This window comes from Zingiber officinale, chromosome 1A (genome assembly GCF_018446385.1).
Source record: "Zingiber officinale cultivar Zhangliang chromosome 1A, Zo_v1.1, whole genome shotgun sequence".
NCBI lineage: Eukaryota > Viridiplantae > Streptophyta > Magnoliopsida > Zingiberales > Zingiberaceae > Zingiber > Zingiber officinale.
Genome location: NC_055987.1, coordinates 69,014,091 through 69,034,116, shown reverse-complemented (window position 1 = coordinate 69,034,116; position 20,026 = coordinate 69,014,091). Strand labels below are relative to the sequence as shown.

The 20,026-nt window shown below is 38.7% G+C and overlaps 1 protein-coding gene across 1 annotated transcript; it reads left to right on the top strand.

Annotated features, from left to right (window-relative positions):
• Window positions 1-3,442: 3,442 nt before the first annotated feature.
• LOC122005133 (40S ribosomal protein S15-like) lies at window positions 3,443-9,146 on the top strand (the record flags this gene model as incomplete). The annotated part of the gene is made up of 3 exons (XM_042560057.1): window positions 3,443-3,457; window positions 8,829-8,960; window positions 9,033-9,146. Coding segments are annotated over 3 exons (261 nt in total), but the record flags the coding sequence as incomplete, so codon positions are not given.
• Between the last annotated feature and the right edge of the window lie 10,880 nt (window positions 9,147-20,026).

The window sequence follows — 20,026 nt, the reverse complement described above, 5'->3', positions numbered from 1 at the left end:
TGAACCAACATGAGGACTATTTTCATATGCATTTTTGGGGGAGTTTTTCTAAAGTGATTTTTGATTTCCTTTGTGGGTTTTTAATGTATTTTTGAGAGTTCCTAAGCTAGTATAATAAATACCATGCATGCATGGTTGTATTAAGCTAGTATTAGGGATTAGTGGTTGCATTAGTGGATAATAAATATCATGCATGCAAGCATGATATTTATTGCATAATTAGTGCATAGTGGATCTTAGGGGATGTTAAATAGGAGAACTCTTGTATGGCAAATCAAGTAAGTTTGAATGAAAATTTGAGTTTCTCTTTCGTGAGAGCTTCCTTTTAGTTCTTAGGCAAAGAACTAATCTGATCTTATCAAGACAACTTGTGGCGATCAAATCCCATGACTTATCGCTCACCTTCTCATCTTGCTTGAGTGTGGCGTCAATACCCTTCCCCAAGCTGAATTTCAAGGCGATCCATTTACAAGGTTCTTTATCATTTGGTATCAGAGCCTTGGCTCCTTGATTTTCAAGTTTGTGTCTTGTTTTCATCTTTGTTCTTGTCCATTTTTGTTGATCTCTCCGTCCCTATCTGTCATAAATTTCTATTCACTATATGGGTCCTCAACTAAAAAAAAAAAGAAGGAAAATTCAGAAAAAAAAAAGAAAAAAAGCAATCATTAGAGTCATTGGTTTCTAATTGAAAAAAAGAGGAGGATTTGTGAATTGAAAGGACTCAATATTCTTTCTTTGTGAAATCTGAATTCAAAGATATTCCTTTCATTGCTCTTGATCGTTGTTAAATTTCTCATTTTATGCGTTTATTTCTCTTATTGGTTTCTTGTTCACTTGATTGTCTACATGCTGTCTTGATAAAGACATTGATAAGGTTCTTTCCTTAAGAGCTTATAAAGGAAGCTGAGTGGATAAATTTGAGTGCAACCACGTGAGTAGAGTGGTGAGGTCCGTCTAACATTTCTTTTGTAATTTCCCTTGTCATCTTCTTTTGTTGCAAGAATGAGTGGGAAAAATCACCTCATTCCCCTAGGGAGATCTTAATAGGCTTCAAATGGAGGCACTTACTCAAGAATTTGAGAGAATTCTTCAAAGATAACTTGAAGAAATACACGAAAGGATGGACTGACTTGAAGGAGAAAAAGTTTCCAAACATGGGGGCAATTCTAATCATGAAGTCTCTCATCAAAGTGACCCATTCTATGATCCACCAAGAGAAAGAAGGAGGCATGAAGGGGGAAGAAGACGTGAAAGAGGAGGTAGAGACCATAGACGATAAGATGATCTAGGAGGTATGAAAGTCCAGATACATTCCTTCCAAGGGAGGAATGACCCCGAAACATATCTTGAGTGGGAGATGAAAATAGAGCAAATCTTCTTCAGCCACAATTACAATGATGCAAAGAAAGTAAAGGTGGTTGCCCTTGAGTTCATTGATTATGCCTTAATTTGGTGGGATCAATTGCAAAAGGAGAGAATAAGGTATGGAGAGCATCCTATCAACACTTGGGTCGAAATGAAGACTTTGATGAGAAGGAGATTTGTGCCTTCCCACTACCATAGGGAATTGCACAACAAATTACAAAGACTCACCCAAGGGAGTAGGAGTGTGGATGATTACTACAAGGAGATGGAGGTGGCTTTGATTAGGGCCAATATTGTGGAGGATAGGGAAGCTACCATGGCTCAGTTTCTCCATGGCCTAAACCAAGATATTGGAGACATTGTGGAGTTATAACATTATGAAAATAGAGAAACAATTAAAGAGAAAGGGCGATATGAAGAAATTGTCTTCTCCAAACTACTCTTCAAGTTGGAAGGACAAGCCAAAGAAGAAGGGTTCTTCTTCAAATTCTAAGGAGGCAGCAAGCACTAAGAAGCCTATTCCTAATACCTCTTCTTCCACTTCTAAGAGTAGGGATATCAAGTGTTTTAGGTGTTTGGAAAAAGGTCATATTGCATCCGAATGCCCGAATAAGAAGACTATGGTGGTGAGGGATAATGGGAGTATCTCTAGTGAAGAAATTACTTCTCCTTCCTCTTCCTCAAGCAATGAGTAAAATAATGGAGTAGCCTATGCGCAAGATGGAGATCTCTTGGTGTTAGGAGATTATTGGGAAGCCAAGCCAAGGAGCATAAGGAGGACCAAAGAGAAAATATTTTTCATACCCGCTGCCTTATTCAAGGTAAGACATGCTCTATGATCATTGATGGTGGAAGTTGTACCAATGTGGCAAGCACTAGGTTGGTCACCAAACTCAACCTCAAGACTACACCATATGCAAGACCATATATGTTGGAATGTATACTAAAAACCTAGCTTTTTGTAGAATCACATTGGTCAAATGTCTACATTTATATATAGTTGTTTAATTAATTTATATTATAGATAACATGGTGTGTGGTGTCACATACAGAAGATCATATTATCAGTTCCTTATAAATTATAAACAGTTGCTCATAACCAAGATGGAATGGAACAAACCATTGGAGTGGTTGTAGTGTAATTAGTATTAGTTTATCTTGACTAATAAATTACACTAGTACACTCTGAGTGTATTGAGCAGGACCATTTAAGATAGTTTCTTTTTATACTGACTACATAAAAGAACAAGACCATTGTTATTATGGAAGTGTGTGCTCTTAATCATGATATAATAACAAGCATGTATACTTAATATTTATTTTTTTAATTTATCAAAGGGTGTGATTTAGTTTGATAAATCAATAGGCCAGATAAGTTGGTAAATGATATTATTTATATGATGTGTTGTTGATTATAGAATGAACTGTGTCCTAGTAATTTAGGTTGATGATATCCCCTTGAGGAGCTCATAAGGATTGTCATGTAAACCCTGCAGGTGGACTTAGTCTGACATGACAATGAAGATGAGTGGTACTACTCTTTGAGCTAGATATTAATTAAGTGAGTTGTCAGTAACTCATTTGATTAGTGTGCATTCTATATCATAAACACAAGGAGACTAACACACTCATGATAAGAAGGAGCTCATATAGTAATATGGGATTGGTGCGGTAGTTCAATAATAACTCTTTAGTGGAATGAGATATTATTGATGACCTCGAGTTGGGTGTTCGGGGCGAACACGGGAAGCTCAAGTTCATCGGGAGACCAAAACCAATTCCTCCTCTCAGTCCCTGTCGTAGCCTCTTAGTTATAAAGTATTATACTCACTTATATCCACCTTCTTACCCACCTTAAGGTGGTCGGCTAAGCCTAGCTTGGATCCCAAGCTAAGGGCTAACCAAACCAAGGTGAGTTGGTTTAAAGAGGTGGCCAACCCTAGCTTGAACCCAAGCTTAGGTGGTCGGCCACAATAAAGTAAAAGGATTTTATTTTTTAAAATCTTTCATTATGTGGAAGCCATGGTTTTAAAAGAGAGTTTATAATTTAAATCTTTCCTTTTATAGTTTTCTACAAAAGATTAAGAAAAAGGTTTGATATCTTTCCTTATTTGTAGTTAAAAGAAAGATTTTAATTTTTGATAAAACTTTCCTTTTTTGTAACCATCATCATGATTTTAAAAGAGAGTTTTAAAATTAAATCTTTCCTTTTATAGCTTTCTACAAAAGATTAAGAGAAAGATTTTGATTTCTTTCCTTATTTGTAGTTAAAAGGAAGATTTTAATTTTAGAGAAAACTTTCCTTTTTCTAAATCATCCACATGTTTTAAAAGAGATATTTTAATTTATAAAAGTTTCCTTTTATAACCAACCATGAAGGGAATTTTTAAAAGAGAAATTTTTATTTTAAAATTTCCGGAAACAAATTAGAAAGTTTTAATTGTGTTTAAAACTTTCCTTGTTTGGAAGAGTTGTAGGGGTCGACCACATTAATAAATAAAAGGAATTTTTAATTAAATTTTCCTTTTGATTGGCAAGGAAATCAAGGAAGTTTTAATTAAAACTTTCCTTATTTTCCAAGGCCAAAGAATATAAAAGAGAGGGTAGAGGTGCCTCACCTTATAACAATACATCTTCTATTGTTCCTCTCTCCCTTGGTGGTGGCTGGCCCTCTCTTCCTCTTCCTCTCCTATTCTTCTTCCTTGTGTGGCCGGCGGCATCTTCATCTCTAGGAGCTTGGTGGTGGCCGGATCTTGTTAGAGGAAGAAGGAGGCATAGGAGGCTTTGTTTCTTAGTATCCCTTGGAGTTTGGTTGGTGGCCGAAAGTTCTTCATCTCTTGAAGATTGGTGGTGGCCGAAACTTGCTTGGAGAAGAAGGAAGCTTGGGTGGATTCTCATCTCAGTAGATCGTCACCCACACGACGTCCGAGATAAGAAGAGGAATACGACAGAAGATTGTGAGGTCTATAAGCTATAAAAGGTATAACTAGTTATTAGTTTCCGCATCATAACTAGTTCATCCTTTTATTTAGATTTTGAAATACCAAACACAAGAGCTAAAGAATCTAGGTTATAGAATTCATGTTTTTGATTTTGTGTTTCTTTTGTTTTTCAAACTTGTTATTCGATTGTTCTTAATGGTTAAACCTAGGGTTACTAGAAGGAGATTAAATATTGGTTTTCTTTGTAAGGTTTTGTCTAGGCAGTGGTGGATGATCCCATACCCAAGAAGGCCTAGTGCCTCGCCACCTTTGACCTAGAAGCTGAACTTTGAAATAAATATTTAATTGAATTTGTAACATGGGTGGATTTGGATCAATAATGTTAAGTATCGTTTGTGATCCAAGTCTAAACCTCTAAGAACAGATAAGTTGAATTTGGAATCAATAATATTAAGTTCTGTTTGTGATTCCAAATTTAATTTCTAAAGAAAATAATAGGTTGTTAGGAATGATTTAGGACTTGTACAAAAATTTTTACAGGGGAACTGGACGATATTTCAAGTAGCAACCAACAATATAAACTCCAATGGCTAAGTAATAGTGGTGAATTGGTAATGAACTAGCAAGTGTTGATTAATTTCTCAATTGGCAAAAATGAAGATCAAGTTCTATGTGATATTATGCCTATGGAGGCAAGCCACATTTTTCTTGGAAGACATTGGCAGTTTAATAGGCGAGCTCACCATGATGGATTCTCCAACAAGTTATCTTTTGTCCACAATTCTCGCAAAGTCACACTTGTATCGTTATCACCTAGGGAGGTTTGTGAGGATCAAATAAAAATGAGAGAGAAAAGAGAAAAAGAAGAGCGAGAGCTTAAGAAAAAGAAAGAGTGCATGAATAAGAAAATACTTGATTTTGAGGACAAAATTCAAATGAAAAGAGAGAATGAGGAAAAGAAAGAGAGAAAAATAGAAAATTTGTTTACAAGAGGAAGTGAGGTGAAGAAATCTTATTTGATAAGGTAGCCTATATTTCTTCTTTTGTGTAAGGAAACTTACTGGGAATCTAATACTAACTCCTTGCCTAGTGTTGTTGTTGTTATTTTGCAGGATTTTGAGGATGTGTTTCCCAAGGAAATACCTCACGGTTTGCCACCAATAAGGGGGATTGAACACCAAATAGACCTTATTCCTGGTGCTTCTCTGCCCAATAGGTCATCTTATAGGAGCAACCCTCAAGAAAGAAAGGAGATACAAAATTAAGTGGAGGAGTTATTGCAAAAAGGATGGGCTAGAGAAAGTTTAAGTCCTCGTGTTGTACCCGTAATTTTGGTGCCTAAAAGGATAGATCATGGAGGATGTGCACTGACTATAGAGCCATCAACAACATCAAAATTTAGTATAGACATCCTATCCCTAGACTTGATGATTTGCTTGATGAATTGCATGGTGCTTACTTCTTTTCTAAAATTGATTTGAAAAGTGAGTACCATCAAATTAGGATAAGGGAAGGGGATGAATGGAAAACAACTTTCAAAACCAAATATGGATTGTATGAATGGTTGGTAATGCCTTTTGGGTTAACTGATACACCAAACACATTTTTGAGGATTATGAACGATGTCATACGAGAATTTCTTGGAAAATTTGTGGTAGTTAACTTTGATGATATTTTGGTATATTCCAAGAGTTTTGTTGAGCATATTGCACATCAATCTGTCTTGCATGTCCTTAGAAAGGAAAAACTATATGCTTACATGGAAAAGTGTTCTTTTTGCAATGATCATGTGGTTTTTCTTGGTTTTGTCATAAGTTCTAAAGGAGTGCATGAAGGGAAAGTTAAGGCCATTAGAGATTGGTCAACTCCTAAAACTGTGAGTGAGGTTAGGAGCTTCCATAGGTTGACAAGTTTCTATAGGAGGTTTGTGAAGAGCTTTAGAACAGTGGCATCACCCCTAAATGAAATTGTTAAGAAAAACATGGGTTTTAGATGGGGAGAGAATCAAGAAAATGCTTTTCAAACACTTAAGGATAAACTCACACATGCACCCATTCTTGCTTTACCTAATTTTTTCAAATCATTTGAAATTGAATGTGATGCATCTCATGTGGGTATTGGGGATGTTTTACTTCAAGATGGTCATCCCATTGTATATTTTAGTGAGAAATTAAGTGGCGTCACTCTCAACTATTCCACTTATGATATAGAATTGTATGCACTTGTTAGAGCATTGCAAACATGGCAGCATTATCTTTTGCCTAAAGAATTTGTCATTCATAGTGATCACACTACAAGAAAAACCCTCATAGACATCGGTGGAACAACAACGGTTTTAAGCAAAATCCGATGTCTTTGAGTATTTACACCAATTTTTTCAAAAATCGGTGTCTATGAGCGCAAATTTTCGCTCATAGACATCGATTTTTTAGCCGATGTCAATGAGCGCCTTTTCTTTCATTAATAGACATCGATTTTAACCGCGGTTTTTAAAACCCGGTGTCTATGAACCAAAATTTTGGCGGACTTTCATAGCGCGATTTCTTTTGGGCTTCTCCTCGCCCACCATAAATCGAAACCCTAATCTTCTGCATCCTCCTTTTAGGAGTTACCATTTGAAAGACGAGCAATGGATCTCTCGACGGCGATGTGGAGGCGGCGGTCATCGGCGCTGTCGCGGTCTACTGGTTCGTTTGGGTGATGGGCTCGACGGAAGTGAAAGGCAAGCGGGCAGTGAACCTTAAGATGAGATCGATCATGCGGGATAAGGTGCAGGACAAGTACAAGCCTTCTTTCTCCGCTCCAAGGAGGGCCAAGCACCATTAAGTGAGAGCTAGATCCCCTCGTTTCCCCAATCTGATCGCAATCCGAACTCCTAGGGTTCGACGTCCGGCGGCTCCTTCTTGTTCCGGCGGCCTCTCCGGCCCTTCCTCTCCCCCTGCGTATCTTCCATTCTTGATGCAGGACAAGGCGGCCCCGGAGGACGGCGAGAAGGAGACTTTTTCCTCTTTTCCGAAGCAGCCGTGCCACTGCGAAGTTGAGATGCCCCTTACTGATTCTGAGGAAGACTCTTTCCTCTTTCCCATGGAGGAGATCGTCCAGTACCCTCTTACGGGATACGTCGCTCCCTCTTCCATCAGCTTCAGCCCCGATGGGCGCTTGATCTCCTATCTCTTCAGCCCCGATGGTACCCTCCACCGTAAAGTCTTCGCCTTTGATGTTGCCTCACGGCAGCAGGAGCTTGTGTTTTGCCTGCCTGATGGAGGCGGCCTCGATGAGAATAATCTCTCGGCTGAAGAGAAGCTGAGGCGAGAGAGGTCAAGGGAGAGGGGATTGGGAGTCATGAGGTACGAGTGGAAATCGAGGTCGACGTCCTCTTCTTGCTCCGCTCCAGGGAAGCCCACTATCATGGTGCCATTGCCAAATGGGGTCTGTGCTCTGCCCTATTTCCTGATTTAATGAGCAAGTGTTGACATTCTGCTAATAGGTCAATTGTATTTCAAGCAATTTCTGTTTTGAACATTAAAATACTTCATCACAAGTAGCTATTCTGCGTGCCTTTCTACCTGTTGATCTTAAACTTTCTTCTTTGATTATGATATATTAAGTGATCGCTATCTGTTTCATCAGGTATATTTCCAGGAAATATCAGGCTCAAAGCCAGAGCTCAAGCTTAGATGTTGTCACCATCGGTGCTTTCTTTGTAAGCTTACAATTCAATTTTAATTATTGTTCCTATTTTTCTTGCATATAAAAATATAAGAATCCAAAACACATCAACATACTAATTTTAGCTGGAAGTGTAAATTTGTTTTTTCTTGCATTTCTTGGTGGGAATATGAGCATTTATTTTGTTTAGTGAAATTTCTTATGAAAGTTGATTATCCACTTAAATGGTGCAATCATCAAGGTAGTTTTGCTAAGTGATACATTTTCTTGTTTAAATTAGGTCTTCTAAACCTTATTACATACATTAAAATATGCATAATGATAGTTCCTTAAAAACTGCGAAAAGTGTAATTGCTTCTGAGATTATTCATATGCATACATATATTGTTTATGGAAGTGTGGTTTTGTGTGTCTAGTTTTGTGATGATACACATCTTTGGATAGGCTGTTTCGAAGTATTTACCATGTCACTGTTCCTGCAACACAGAGTTTGTCTGGTTACTAGAATTTACCAAAACCATGACGTTGCCAAAAGGTATTTGTTATTTATCCTGTCTCTTAAGGTTTTAGATAGTATTAAACATTATTTCTTTCTGACTCGTGTAATGGTTCTATAGCCTAAATGTGGCATCAAAACAACACAAGTTAAATAGTGGGTGGTGTCTAAGGATTTCTATATATTAATATATGAATTTAGCATAAATTTTCCATTCATATTAATATCTGAATTCTCAGTATCTGATTCTATAACCAATTTAACACAAAATTACTGTTCATATCAATGTCTGATTTCTCAGTATGCGATTCTATTAACTGAATCACCTTGTTTATTGTCGACACAATATTCAGAAGCGAGATGCACCTCCTGGTGAAAAGCCAGAGCCTATGAGGACGCATCTTAGGAACATGATCATAGTCCCAGAGATGATCGGCAGCATCATTGGCGTATACAATGGAAAAACCTTCAATCAGGTTGAAATCAAGGTAACTATTTTACTAGGTTTAACTAGTGCATAATCAAGATTGTTATCTTATTTTTGATTTTTCTGACATCAGCCCGAGATGATTGGTCATTACTTGGCTGAATTCTCAATATCATACAAGCCCGTGAAGCATGGAAGGCCTGGTATTGGTGCTACTCACTCCTCCAGGTTCATCCCTCTGAAGTAAAAAAATCATGTTCAGAGGATAAAGATCATGTATGCCTCTCGATTATCTTTAGTTCTTGTATTCTGCAATAAACCATCGGTACTTTCTTTGTAAGCTTACAATTCAATTTTAATTATTGTTCCTATTTTCCTGTGTTAGTAAGAATTCTATTGTAATGTTTATTCCTATTTTTCTAATTCTCTTTTCTCTGTTCTCATTCCTGAGTTGCATTTTTCTTTTTGCTGTTGGAATATCCATTAGCTATCTGATGTGTAATTGAGTATTGCTTTCCCCTATTTATATTAAAAGCATCTATATTAGTTTGTCACAGGCTTTTTAATGCACAGTAGCTTCTAATTGCCTTGTCCTTTTATTATTAGATATATGGGCACTGTCACAGGGATAAGTGATCTAGATCCTATCCGATGGCCAAATTCATATTGGCGCTCTGTGAAGGTATATATACTGAAGTTTTCTGACTTTCCTCTTCATCAAACCTGCCATGTGATAACCATTTTCTGACTTTTATAATAACATGTAAAAGTGTTGCAATCCATTAATGTTTCTTGAATGTCACCGCTAAGTTCTTAATTTGCCACTTCCTCTTGAAACTGAATCTGGCTTTTCTTGTAGGTTGGCTGGGATGAGTCAACTTCTGGAGAGAGGCAGCCAAGAGTCTCTTTGGGAGATTGAGCCTTTAACAACATTTCCAATGTATCCATCTTCCTTTCCACTTAGGCTCAAGCGCCCTTGGCCTTCAGACTTACCCTCACTACATGGTACTTATCATGTTTGCTTGCTGAATCTTAACTAAACAGGTATGAACTCCTTGTTACTGCCATCTCACTTCTGTCAACTATATGTTTAGGTGGGAGAGATGATCTTATGTGGCTTCGAGATGGAGACAAAGCAATCCAGTCTTTGAATTTCCAGGGATTCTGTAATCAGACGTTTACCGAGTGTTATTTCAAAAGCTGGAAATGTGAGTGGCTGAAGGGGAAAATAACACTAGGGAAGATTTAGTTAAATCTTTGCACAGAGCAAGAAGGATAACGTTGGCACCAGTAAGAAGAATATTTGTGTACTATATATTACCTTTTGATGTTGTAAGAAGAATAGTTATATGTAATTTGTGGATACTGACTTGATGTGCACAATATCTATTATCTTTTTATGTTGTAAGAAGAATATTTATGTGTTGGTTATATGGATATTGACTTGGTGTGTTTAGATACATCGGTGCATTTTTATTTGTGATTTTCTTAGTGAATTAATAATATTAACTTAATTTTATGATTTGCTTGGTGATAATATTGGTTTTTCACTATTTCGGAAATCAAATTTGTGTCGTTAAACAATATTGATATTACATCGGTTTTCCACCGCTGCAAAACCAGTGTCATTAACTAATATTACATCGGTCATATACTGCTACCAAAACTGGTGTTATTAACATATAATATTACATCGATTTTACACCCGATGTCGTTAAGTGATACTACACCGATTTTAACCCGATGTCTAAAATGACAGACCTTTTACATCGCCTTCATAGACATCAGTCGAAAATCTAATAGACATCGGTGGAAAACCGATGTCTATGAGGGTTTTTGTTGTAGTGTCATGAATCTTTGAAGTATTTGAAAGGGCAAGGGAAGATCAACAAAATCCATGCCAAATGGGTTGAATTTTTTGAACAATTTCCTTATGTGATTAAGCATAAGCAAGGAAAGGTGAATGTTGTAGTAGATGCACTTTCAAGAAGGTATAACTTGTTAGCTACACTTGAAACTAAATTGCTTGGCTTTGAACATATTAAGGAATTGTGTATACATGATAATGAGTTTTCCCAATTATATGCTGCGTGTGAAAAGAAATAACAAAATGGGTTTGTTAGGCATGACAACTACTTGTTTAAGAATAACAGACTTTGTGTGCCTAGAGGATCCATGCGTAAATTGCTAGTTAGGGAAGCACATGAGGGGGGGTGGGGGGTTTAATGGGACACTTTGGTGTTCAAAAGACCTTAGAAATGCTGCTTGAACATTTTCATTGGCCACACATGAAACACGATGTGCAGAAATTTTGTGCACGGTGCATTATGTGTAGAAAAGCAAAATCTAAGACATTACCTTATGGACTTTACACACCTTTGCCTATTCCTATTTTTCCTTGGACTGACTTGTCTATGGATTTTGTTTTAGGGCTACCACGTACTCAAAAAGGTAAGGACTCCATTTTTGTGGTAGTTGATAGATTCTCCAAGATGACACATTTCATACCTTGCCACAAAGTGGATGATGCAACTCATGTGGTAGATTTGTTTTTCAAAGAGGTGGAAAGACTTCATAGCATGCCTAGGAGCATTGTTTCAGATTGTGACACCAAATTTTTAAGCCATTTTTAGAGGACCTTATGGAGCAAGCTGAGAACAAAGCTTCTTTTCTCCACCCCATGCCACCCACAAATTGACGGCCAGACTGAGGTGGTAAATCGGACACTTTCTACTCTTCTTAGAGCAATTATTAAGAAGAACATTAAGTCTTGGGAAGAATGTTTACCTCATGTTGAATTTGCTTATAATAGGTTGGTCCATTCTACTACTCAATTTTCTCCTTTTGAGATTGTTTATGGGTTCAATCCACTAACACCTCTTGATTTGCTTCCTTTACCTAACACTTCTTCTTTAGTTCACAAGGATGGCAAAACAAAGGCAGAATATGTGAAGAAGCTTCATGAACAAGTTAAAGCTCAAATTGAGAAGAAAATGGAGCAATATGAAAATCGAGCCAATAAAGGGAGAAAAAGAGTTGTCCTTGAACCCGGTGATTGGGTATGGGTTCATATGAGGAAGGAAAGGTTTCCTACCCAAAGGAAATCAAAGCTTCAACCAAGAGGAGATAGACCATTCCAAGTGTTGGAAAGAATTAATCACAATGCTTACAAAATTGATTTGCCCGGTGAGTATGGTGTTAGTGCAACATTTAATGTGGTTGATTTGAGTCCTTTTGATGTAGGTGATGAAGACCTAAATTTGAGGACGAATTCACCTAAAGAAGGAGGGAATGATGTGAGCCAAGAAGAGGCATTGAAGGGAATTGGGGGACCCATGACAAGGTCCAAGACTAAGAGAATGAAGCAAGCTTTGGAAGGCTTAATAATGGGGCTCAAGGAAAAGGAGGATCAATGCACAATGGAGGCAACAACCAAATGAATCACATTCCTTCAATTTGAATGTGAAATTGAACCCAACATGAGGGGGGGGATTTCTAAAGTGACTTTTGATGTCCTTTGTGGGGTTTTAATGTATTTTTTAGAGTTCCTAAGCTAGTATAATAAATATCATACATGCATGGTTGCATTAAGCTAGTATTAGGGATTAGTGGTTGCATTAGTCGATAATAAATACCATGCATGCAAGCATGATATTTATTGCATAATTAGTGCATAGTGGATCGTAGGGAATGTTAAATAGGGGAACTCTTGTATGACAAATCAAGTATGTTTGAAAGAAAATTTGAGTTTCTCTTTCGTGAGAGCTTCCTTCTAGTTCTTAGGCAAAGAACTAATTCTGATCTTATCAAGGCAACTTGTGGTGATCAAACCCCATGGCTTATCGCTCACCTTCTTATCTTGCTTGAGTGTGGTGTCAATACCCTTCCCCAAACTGAATTTCAAGGTGATCCATTTACAAGGTTCTTTATTATAACCCGTTTTCTGAACGTCTAGGAAATTACCTTGAAAGGAGAAGTAATTACCCATAAGGAAGTAGGGGATTGTACATAATTGTTATTTCTATCTCTATGGGTATTGAGTATAAGTGAGTTCTTATGATTTATGACCAAGGAGCCCTAGTGACAAGGGTGATCTAGTACTTGACTTCTAAGGGATCATTTATATTTAATAGCATGGGATATTGATCTAAATAACATTCTGGCTTGACCACTGCAGGAAAGAGTTGGTAATGAATCTAGCTTCCTACAAGTGCATGGCAATTAAGATGGGCAATTGGTAAACTATGATACATTGATAAACATCACAATGAAACTGAACCCCTAGAATATCTTCCAAATCAAGTCTTTCTCTCTCTTTCATTTTCTTGATCTTATTTCTCTTTACTTAGCACGTCACTTTCATCCGTCAATTGTTAAGCTAATTCACCGTGAGAAATCACTAGTGATCTAGTCGCTGTGGGTTCGACAATCTTTTATATTACTAATGACGTAGCCATGCACTTATGGTAACATAATAGAGAACCTTTTCCTAAGGAGAGGGACGAAGTCCGAAACCCAAGATTAGAGAAAAGGGAAAAAATTATCCTTTTATAGCAAGGGGGCACACCCCCTCGTGTTCTCCACCACGACCATTCATTTTGGCATAACCTGGGCATGTATAGACTCAGCCAAAGAGGCATGACTATGCCAATTGGTATGAAAAACCCTTGATTGCCTCGGGAAACTTGGCATGACTGCGCCATTTTGCTTGACCTGAACCTGATTTAGCTCTGGAAGTAGCATGACTGGAACACAGTTTTGTTGTGAAAGGAGGACATGACCATGTGTTTTCACATGGCCACCTCTTGTTGGCTGCTGATGGGATGTACAGTCATGCCTTCAAGCATGACTTGCCCCTATTTTGCCATGGGAGAGAACACATCATCATGCCGGGGGCACGACCAAGTTGCTTGATGTGTGCAGATTATATTTATTTTTATGCATACGTTAACACACATTCACATACTTTCCTTGCTTATGTTCGATGAATTTTCATCCCTATTTATTGTATTTTTAGTATAATTACTGTCACGCCCCCAAAGGAGTCCTTGTCAGACAAAAATCCGACAGCATCTCCCCTGTACCGGTGACAATATGAAGCATCACTACAAACAAATATACATTAGCCACAAACGGCTGGAATATTTACACAACCACGTAGTATATATCATCAGCCTACTCGGCTGGAATAAAAGAGACAACAACCACGCAGTTATATAAATATTTAACAGCCCATTCGTCCATATAAAAAAAACCAACACAGCGGAAAAACAATACAGGAAAGCCCACACAAACCAAATAAATACAATGCATGCCGGCACGGCTTAAACACAAATACAACACCAAAACCTGAAGATAGCCACATGGCTAAACACAAATACAATGCCATAAATAATAAAAAGATATACAAAAGAAAACAAGTACGGTGTTCGGATGTGACGTAGGACCCGGCAGACAGGATACTCCGAGCGACACTGCAACCATCTACCTGAAAACATAAGGATATACATGCGGTGGTGAGTATAGGTAACTCAACGGGTAATAGACAAGATAGTGCATGGTCTATGAATAAACATGGAGATCACAAGTATACAGTCTCAGTAGGGAAATAAAGAACATGACCATACTAGCATATCCAGTAAACACAACTACCAGTATCAGTCTATCTCACATGATATAATGCTCATAACTGACATACAAAATTACACATACCACAACTGTCAAGATGATAAACACATACCCAATCTGGAATGGACACCTGGTACAATAATCAGTAAACTCACCAGATCTGCAACAGACCTAATCGTGACACCTGTGCAATATCAATACGACTGCAAATACATGTAAATTAAATGACATGTATGCAGCATGACAACCATATGCAACAATCATATCGCAAACAAATGCAACATACCACAAACACATGCAACTAGTAACTACTAGGCATGTATGCAAATATATCTCCAAAGATGCACGCGCATCAAATGCAAATGTGCATGCATGCTCCATGGTCACCCCCGCCACCTCTCTAGACACCACGACCCCTGTATGGCCGAGAGGCTTGGGTCCGTGACAAACCGTACTAGCCTCCAGTACATGCACCGCTATAGGCGGCCAAAGCGGACGGTCAGCCAAGTAGTTATATAACTACATAGCTAAGGGTCCCTGACCACTCACAACTCAAGCCCTCTGATTACCGTACCCTCAAGACCCACTACTCCAGAGTGGTCGAGGCTGACAGAGTATAATCATCGAACGGCTGAGCAAGCGCGACAGGACTAGCTCCACTCTTAGCTACCACTCTCCAATAGTGGTCGAATGGGCAGGTATAAACAACTGACGCCCCTCTCACCACAAGAGAGACGATAGTCGTCAGTATGCAATGAATGATGAACATGATATATATATATATATAATCATGATACGTACACCGTCATCATCCATGCAAACTCAAACTCCACATGAGTGTCCCACAACACGGGTATAATCGTCATGATACCTCCACATATCCCACTAAACACATATATACCACTACACATGTATAATCAACCAAGAATCTACAATAATCCCCCTAGACACATGTACACAGAACATCGGTACAATCAACATGTATCCTCCAGTAAACACATCAGATACGTGTATATACAACAAATGTACAATCAACCCAACTCCCCCAGTCATCTCACCAGACAAATGTATACACGACATACAAATGGACAATCATCATATGAACACTACCAACGAACCATACACTACCATACACACTCTACATGTGTACAAATACCACAGAGTATAGATAATCCAAAGTGTAGACTGTATAAGAATTAAATAGAACATCACAAAGGTCAAGCATAAGTATCAAGCAGGAACGTAACCAACGAACACGATATAAGGTAAAGCAGCCTAAACGATCACATTAATAACCATGCACTAAGCTCAATAAAAATCTACATGGAGCCAAGGAAGAAATACCTGCCTTTATATATATAGACCATGTCAAGAAATCCCACGTCGAGACGCTCGTCCCGAATCCAAATCCTGCAGCAATCAATATATATATATTTGATTTAGATAAATTCTTATGAATTAAAATAGCTAAATAAAATCCCCACCCAATCAGGATAACTCCACTCAAATCTGATCTCTAATTAATCCTCCAAATAATCCTTAATCACACTCCTTCTAGATCCCAACATAATCCACAAATTCCAACCAAATGCAAAACCCAATCAATCTAACACATACCAATAACGATCATATATCCATCTACATAAATCATCCACCAAATAACCATTACAAATCAACTCCAAAACTTACCCAAATCTAGAGACTTCAATGTTGACTCATCCGAAGAAGCATGCTACTGGAAACTCCTGGCCAAAACTAAAACAAATCCTTCTACATGCTTCCATGTGCTCTAAACTAGACATAACCTAATAACCATTAACAATACCGATAGAACAGAGCAATAATAGGAAAAATCTAAAGGTGCATCACCAAAGGAAACTCACCTTGAGGCATGGCCACAAATCAAGAGCTCACATCTCCTACTAATCTCTGCCCACAGCCACCAAATCAAGGGCTCACATCTCCTACTAACCTCTGCCCACTGCCACCAAGAACTCTTACACTAATTCTTTCCAAGAACAGTCCTGGAAACAATTGCACAACAATGAATTTGCTAGAACTCTAACAAATATAGACCTTACTCACCTCCATTGATCCCTAATCCTCCCACCGAGACCTCAACAACTACAAGAAGTGAAGGGGCAGTGATATGCTCATGAAGAATCCACCAAGAAGCTGATCCGATGCCTCCTACAAGTCCAGCATCAGGAAGAACATCACAAACAAATCCAATTACATAAGAATCCTTGAATTCACAGCGCTTCCCGACACTTCCTAACCTTAACCAGTTGCCTCCAGATGGTGTCGCATGATCCATTCCAACTGATGACGATCCGGATACATACTCCATTGAATTGATCGAGGAGGAGAACCGAAAGGGGCTCAATCGGCCGGAACCCCACCGTGCCCTAGCTCCGCCGGATCACCATCGATCGCCCACAAGAGACAACCACCAAGATGCATGCTCAGCCCTAGATGATCGTCACCCTTCGATCTCCAACAGCCTTCCTCCAGCGACTCGGCAAGAACGCGATCGCAGTGGACGAAACCTCTCCATCGGCGATCTAGGGCAGGAACACGAGAGAGAGGAAGGGAAGAGGGGGCGTCTGTAGAGGAAGCGGAGGGAAGGACCCCTACCGGTAGTGAGCTCGCAGTGACCGACGATCGGGCGAGGAGGAATCGCTGGAGAGGGAAGGGGGTTTCGGGCACGATTTGAGGAGGAGGAGATCGGGGAGATCGAGAGAGGGAAGAAGGAAGGGGGAAACGGTGATTTGGGAAAAAAAATTAAAAGAAAATGAATTTATAATTGAAAACATTTTCTCACTTAAACGGGTATCCCAAACAGGCTTTATCTGCGTCCGTCGATCGATCCCCTCAAAACTCTCCGTACGAGCTCCGAAAAATTTCCAGAAAATTTCTAAAAATTCTGAAAAAATCCAATAAGATTTTTCGCCCAATAACATTTATTATTTAATTTTACGGTATCTTACAATTACACTCTTTGTTAGAGATTTGCTCTTGTTTGGTTTTCTATCAACATGATACATTTTTGGAGCAAAACGTGCGAAATGCACTTTGGAGAGACAAAATAAGCAAAGCAAAGTTTTGGCCATATAAGACCACACGACCATGTCCCTTCTATTGGGAATACAATCAAAGTCCCACATTGGAAATACATAGAAAAGTTTATGGGTTTATAAAATGAAGATATCTCCATTTGTATAAGGCCTTTTGGGTAGAGCCCAAAAATAAATCCATGAGGGCTTAGGTCCAAAGTGGATAATACCATACTATTTTAGAGATATGTGAAATCTTTTAGTCCTATAATTAGTATCAGAGCAAGGTCGCTCTTCACCAGACTAACCATCGAAAGAAGCATGAGCTAGAGCCATGATCTAGATCAAACCATATGGGTGAAATCTTTAATGGAGTAGGGGAGTCCCTGTTGGGTTCGTCGGGCCGTGAAAACCGCTTTTTCGCGTCGCGGAAACCCCGAGTCACCCGAAGCCATGGATCTCGTGCAAAGATTCGTAAACAAAAACTTTTCGAAAAACCTTTTCTTGTACGAGTTTGTAAAAACTTTAGATCTACACTAAAGTTAAGATTATTACCCTTGATGCGCGCCCCACGCGAATCCCGCTCGTCCAAATGTTGCCGGATCTCAAGACCGTCAAGCGCACGGTCCTCTAGAAGTATCCACACGGACACACTAGATAGAGGTGACCAAAAACCAAGGTGTGCTAGCACCTATGTGGTTAGGCCAAGGAAGGAGATGAGGGAGAGAGCAAGAAGAACTCTAGGAGGAAGAAGAAGGAATGAATAAGGGAATAATTTCAAAATGAAAATTATTCTACCCATTCAAGTGGCCGGGCACCTTCACATGTGTAACTCCCATTTCCACATTAAGTGCAATTAATGTAGAGCCATTAAAGAGTTGTAACCCCCATGAGGTGACACTCTAGGATGATGTGGATCAACACTATTGGTCCACATCTTGCCACCTCACTAAATGACATGGCAACAAGTGTAACTTCTCATTTAATGTGGGCCGGCCACATTAAATGCTATGGAGGCTTGTAACCTCCATGAGGTGGCACACATTGATGATGTGGAGCAATCCTATTGGTCCACATCTTGCCAACTCACTAGTGATGTGGCAAAAAGTCAAGTCAAACATGACTTTTTCTCTTCCTCTCAAATCAAGTCAAACTTGATCAAATCTCGCTCATGGTTGATCTAATCCAACCATATGATTCAAGCCAACTTAATATAATGAATCTAATTCATTAAATTAAGTTGATTTAATGAGTCATAATCTAAATTGGACTCATTGAATACATGAATCAACTTGAGTCCAACTCAATTAGCCCAATTTGGATAACTCTTAATCCAATATGATTCATCAAATGAATCTAATCCTCTTAGTTCATCATATGAACCAAATCTCCATCTAATTGTCCTTAGTGTGTGACCCTATAGGTTCTTGTAACGTTGGCAATGCCCTAAACCCATTTAGGAGCATAAGTAATGAACGGTATCTAGCAATACATCATTACTACCCAAGTTACAAGAATGTCGAGATCCGACATCACCTTGTGACTACCAATTGTGACTCCTCACAAAATATGTGACATTGTCCTTCTATCCTAGACATCTAGATTGATCAATATGAGGCATAGACCGTGTCATCCTCTAATCAATCTAAATCTTGAACTCCAAGTAGACTCACTCGATCAAATGAGCTCAACATCTAATGTTGACTTATTTGGGCATGGCCATGCACTTCGTGGTCTAACTCTATCAAGAATATTGATGTCGCTCCCGTCATATGGGAGGGATAGATCCCATCTACATCAATCACATCCCTCTGCATAATTTGTTACATACCCAGTAATCGCCTTTATAGTCCACCCTGTTACGGGTGACGTTTGACGAAACCAAAGTACATAACTCCTTATGTAGGGATCCATGGTGACTTCAGGTCTAAGGACTAATAGTCATACTAATAGCCACATGAGAAAGTATATGACACTCATATAACGATCCATGATACTTTCTCATGGCGGGTCATTCAGTATACATTCTCCAATGTATACCCATGTGCCAGCTTGATATCTCTATATCCATGACTTGTGAGATCAAGTCATCGAACTGACCTACATGCTAGTCTTATTGCATTAACATTGTCCCTGAATGTTAATTCTCGACTAGGAATGATTTAGAGTAGTGTTCCCTATATCATCTCACTATCGATTCAACTAATCGATTGATATAGGTATGAACCTTCTACTCAAGGACGCTATTATACTTAGTCTATTTGGCACTAATACAAATAAGTATAACAACCAAACAAATGCCTTTATTAATATACAAGAATATGATATACATGAGTCCATACAATCATCAAATGATTGGCTCTAGGACTCTAACTAACAATCTCCCACTAGCACTAGTGCCAATCAGTATAGGCTCTAAGGCCTAATGACCTAGTGTGACCAT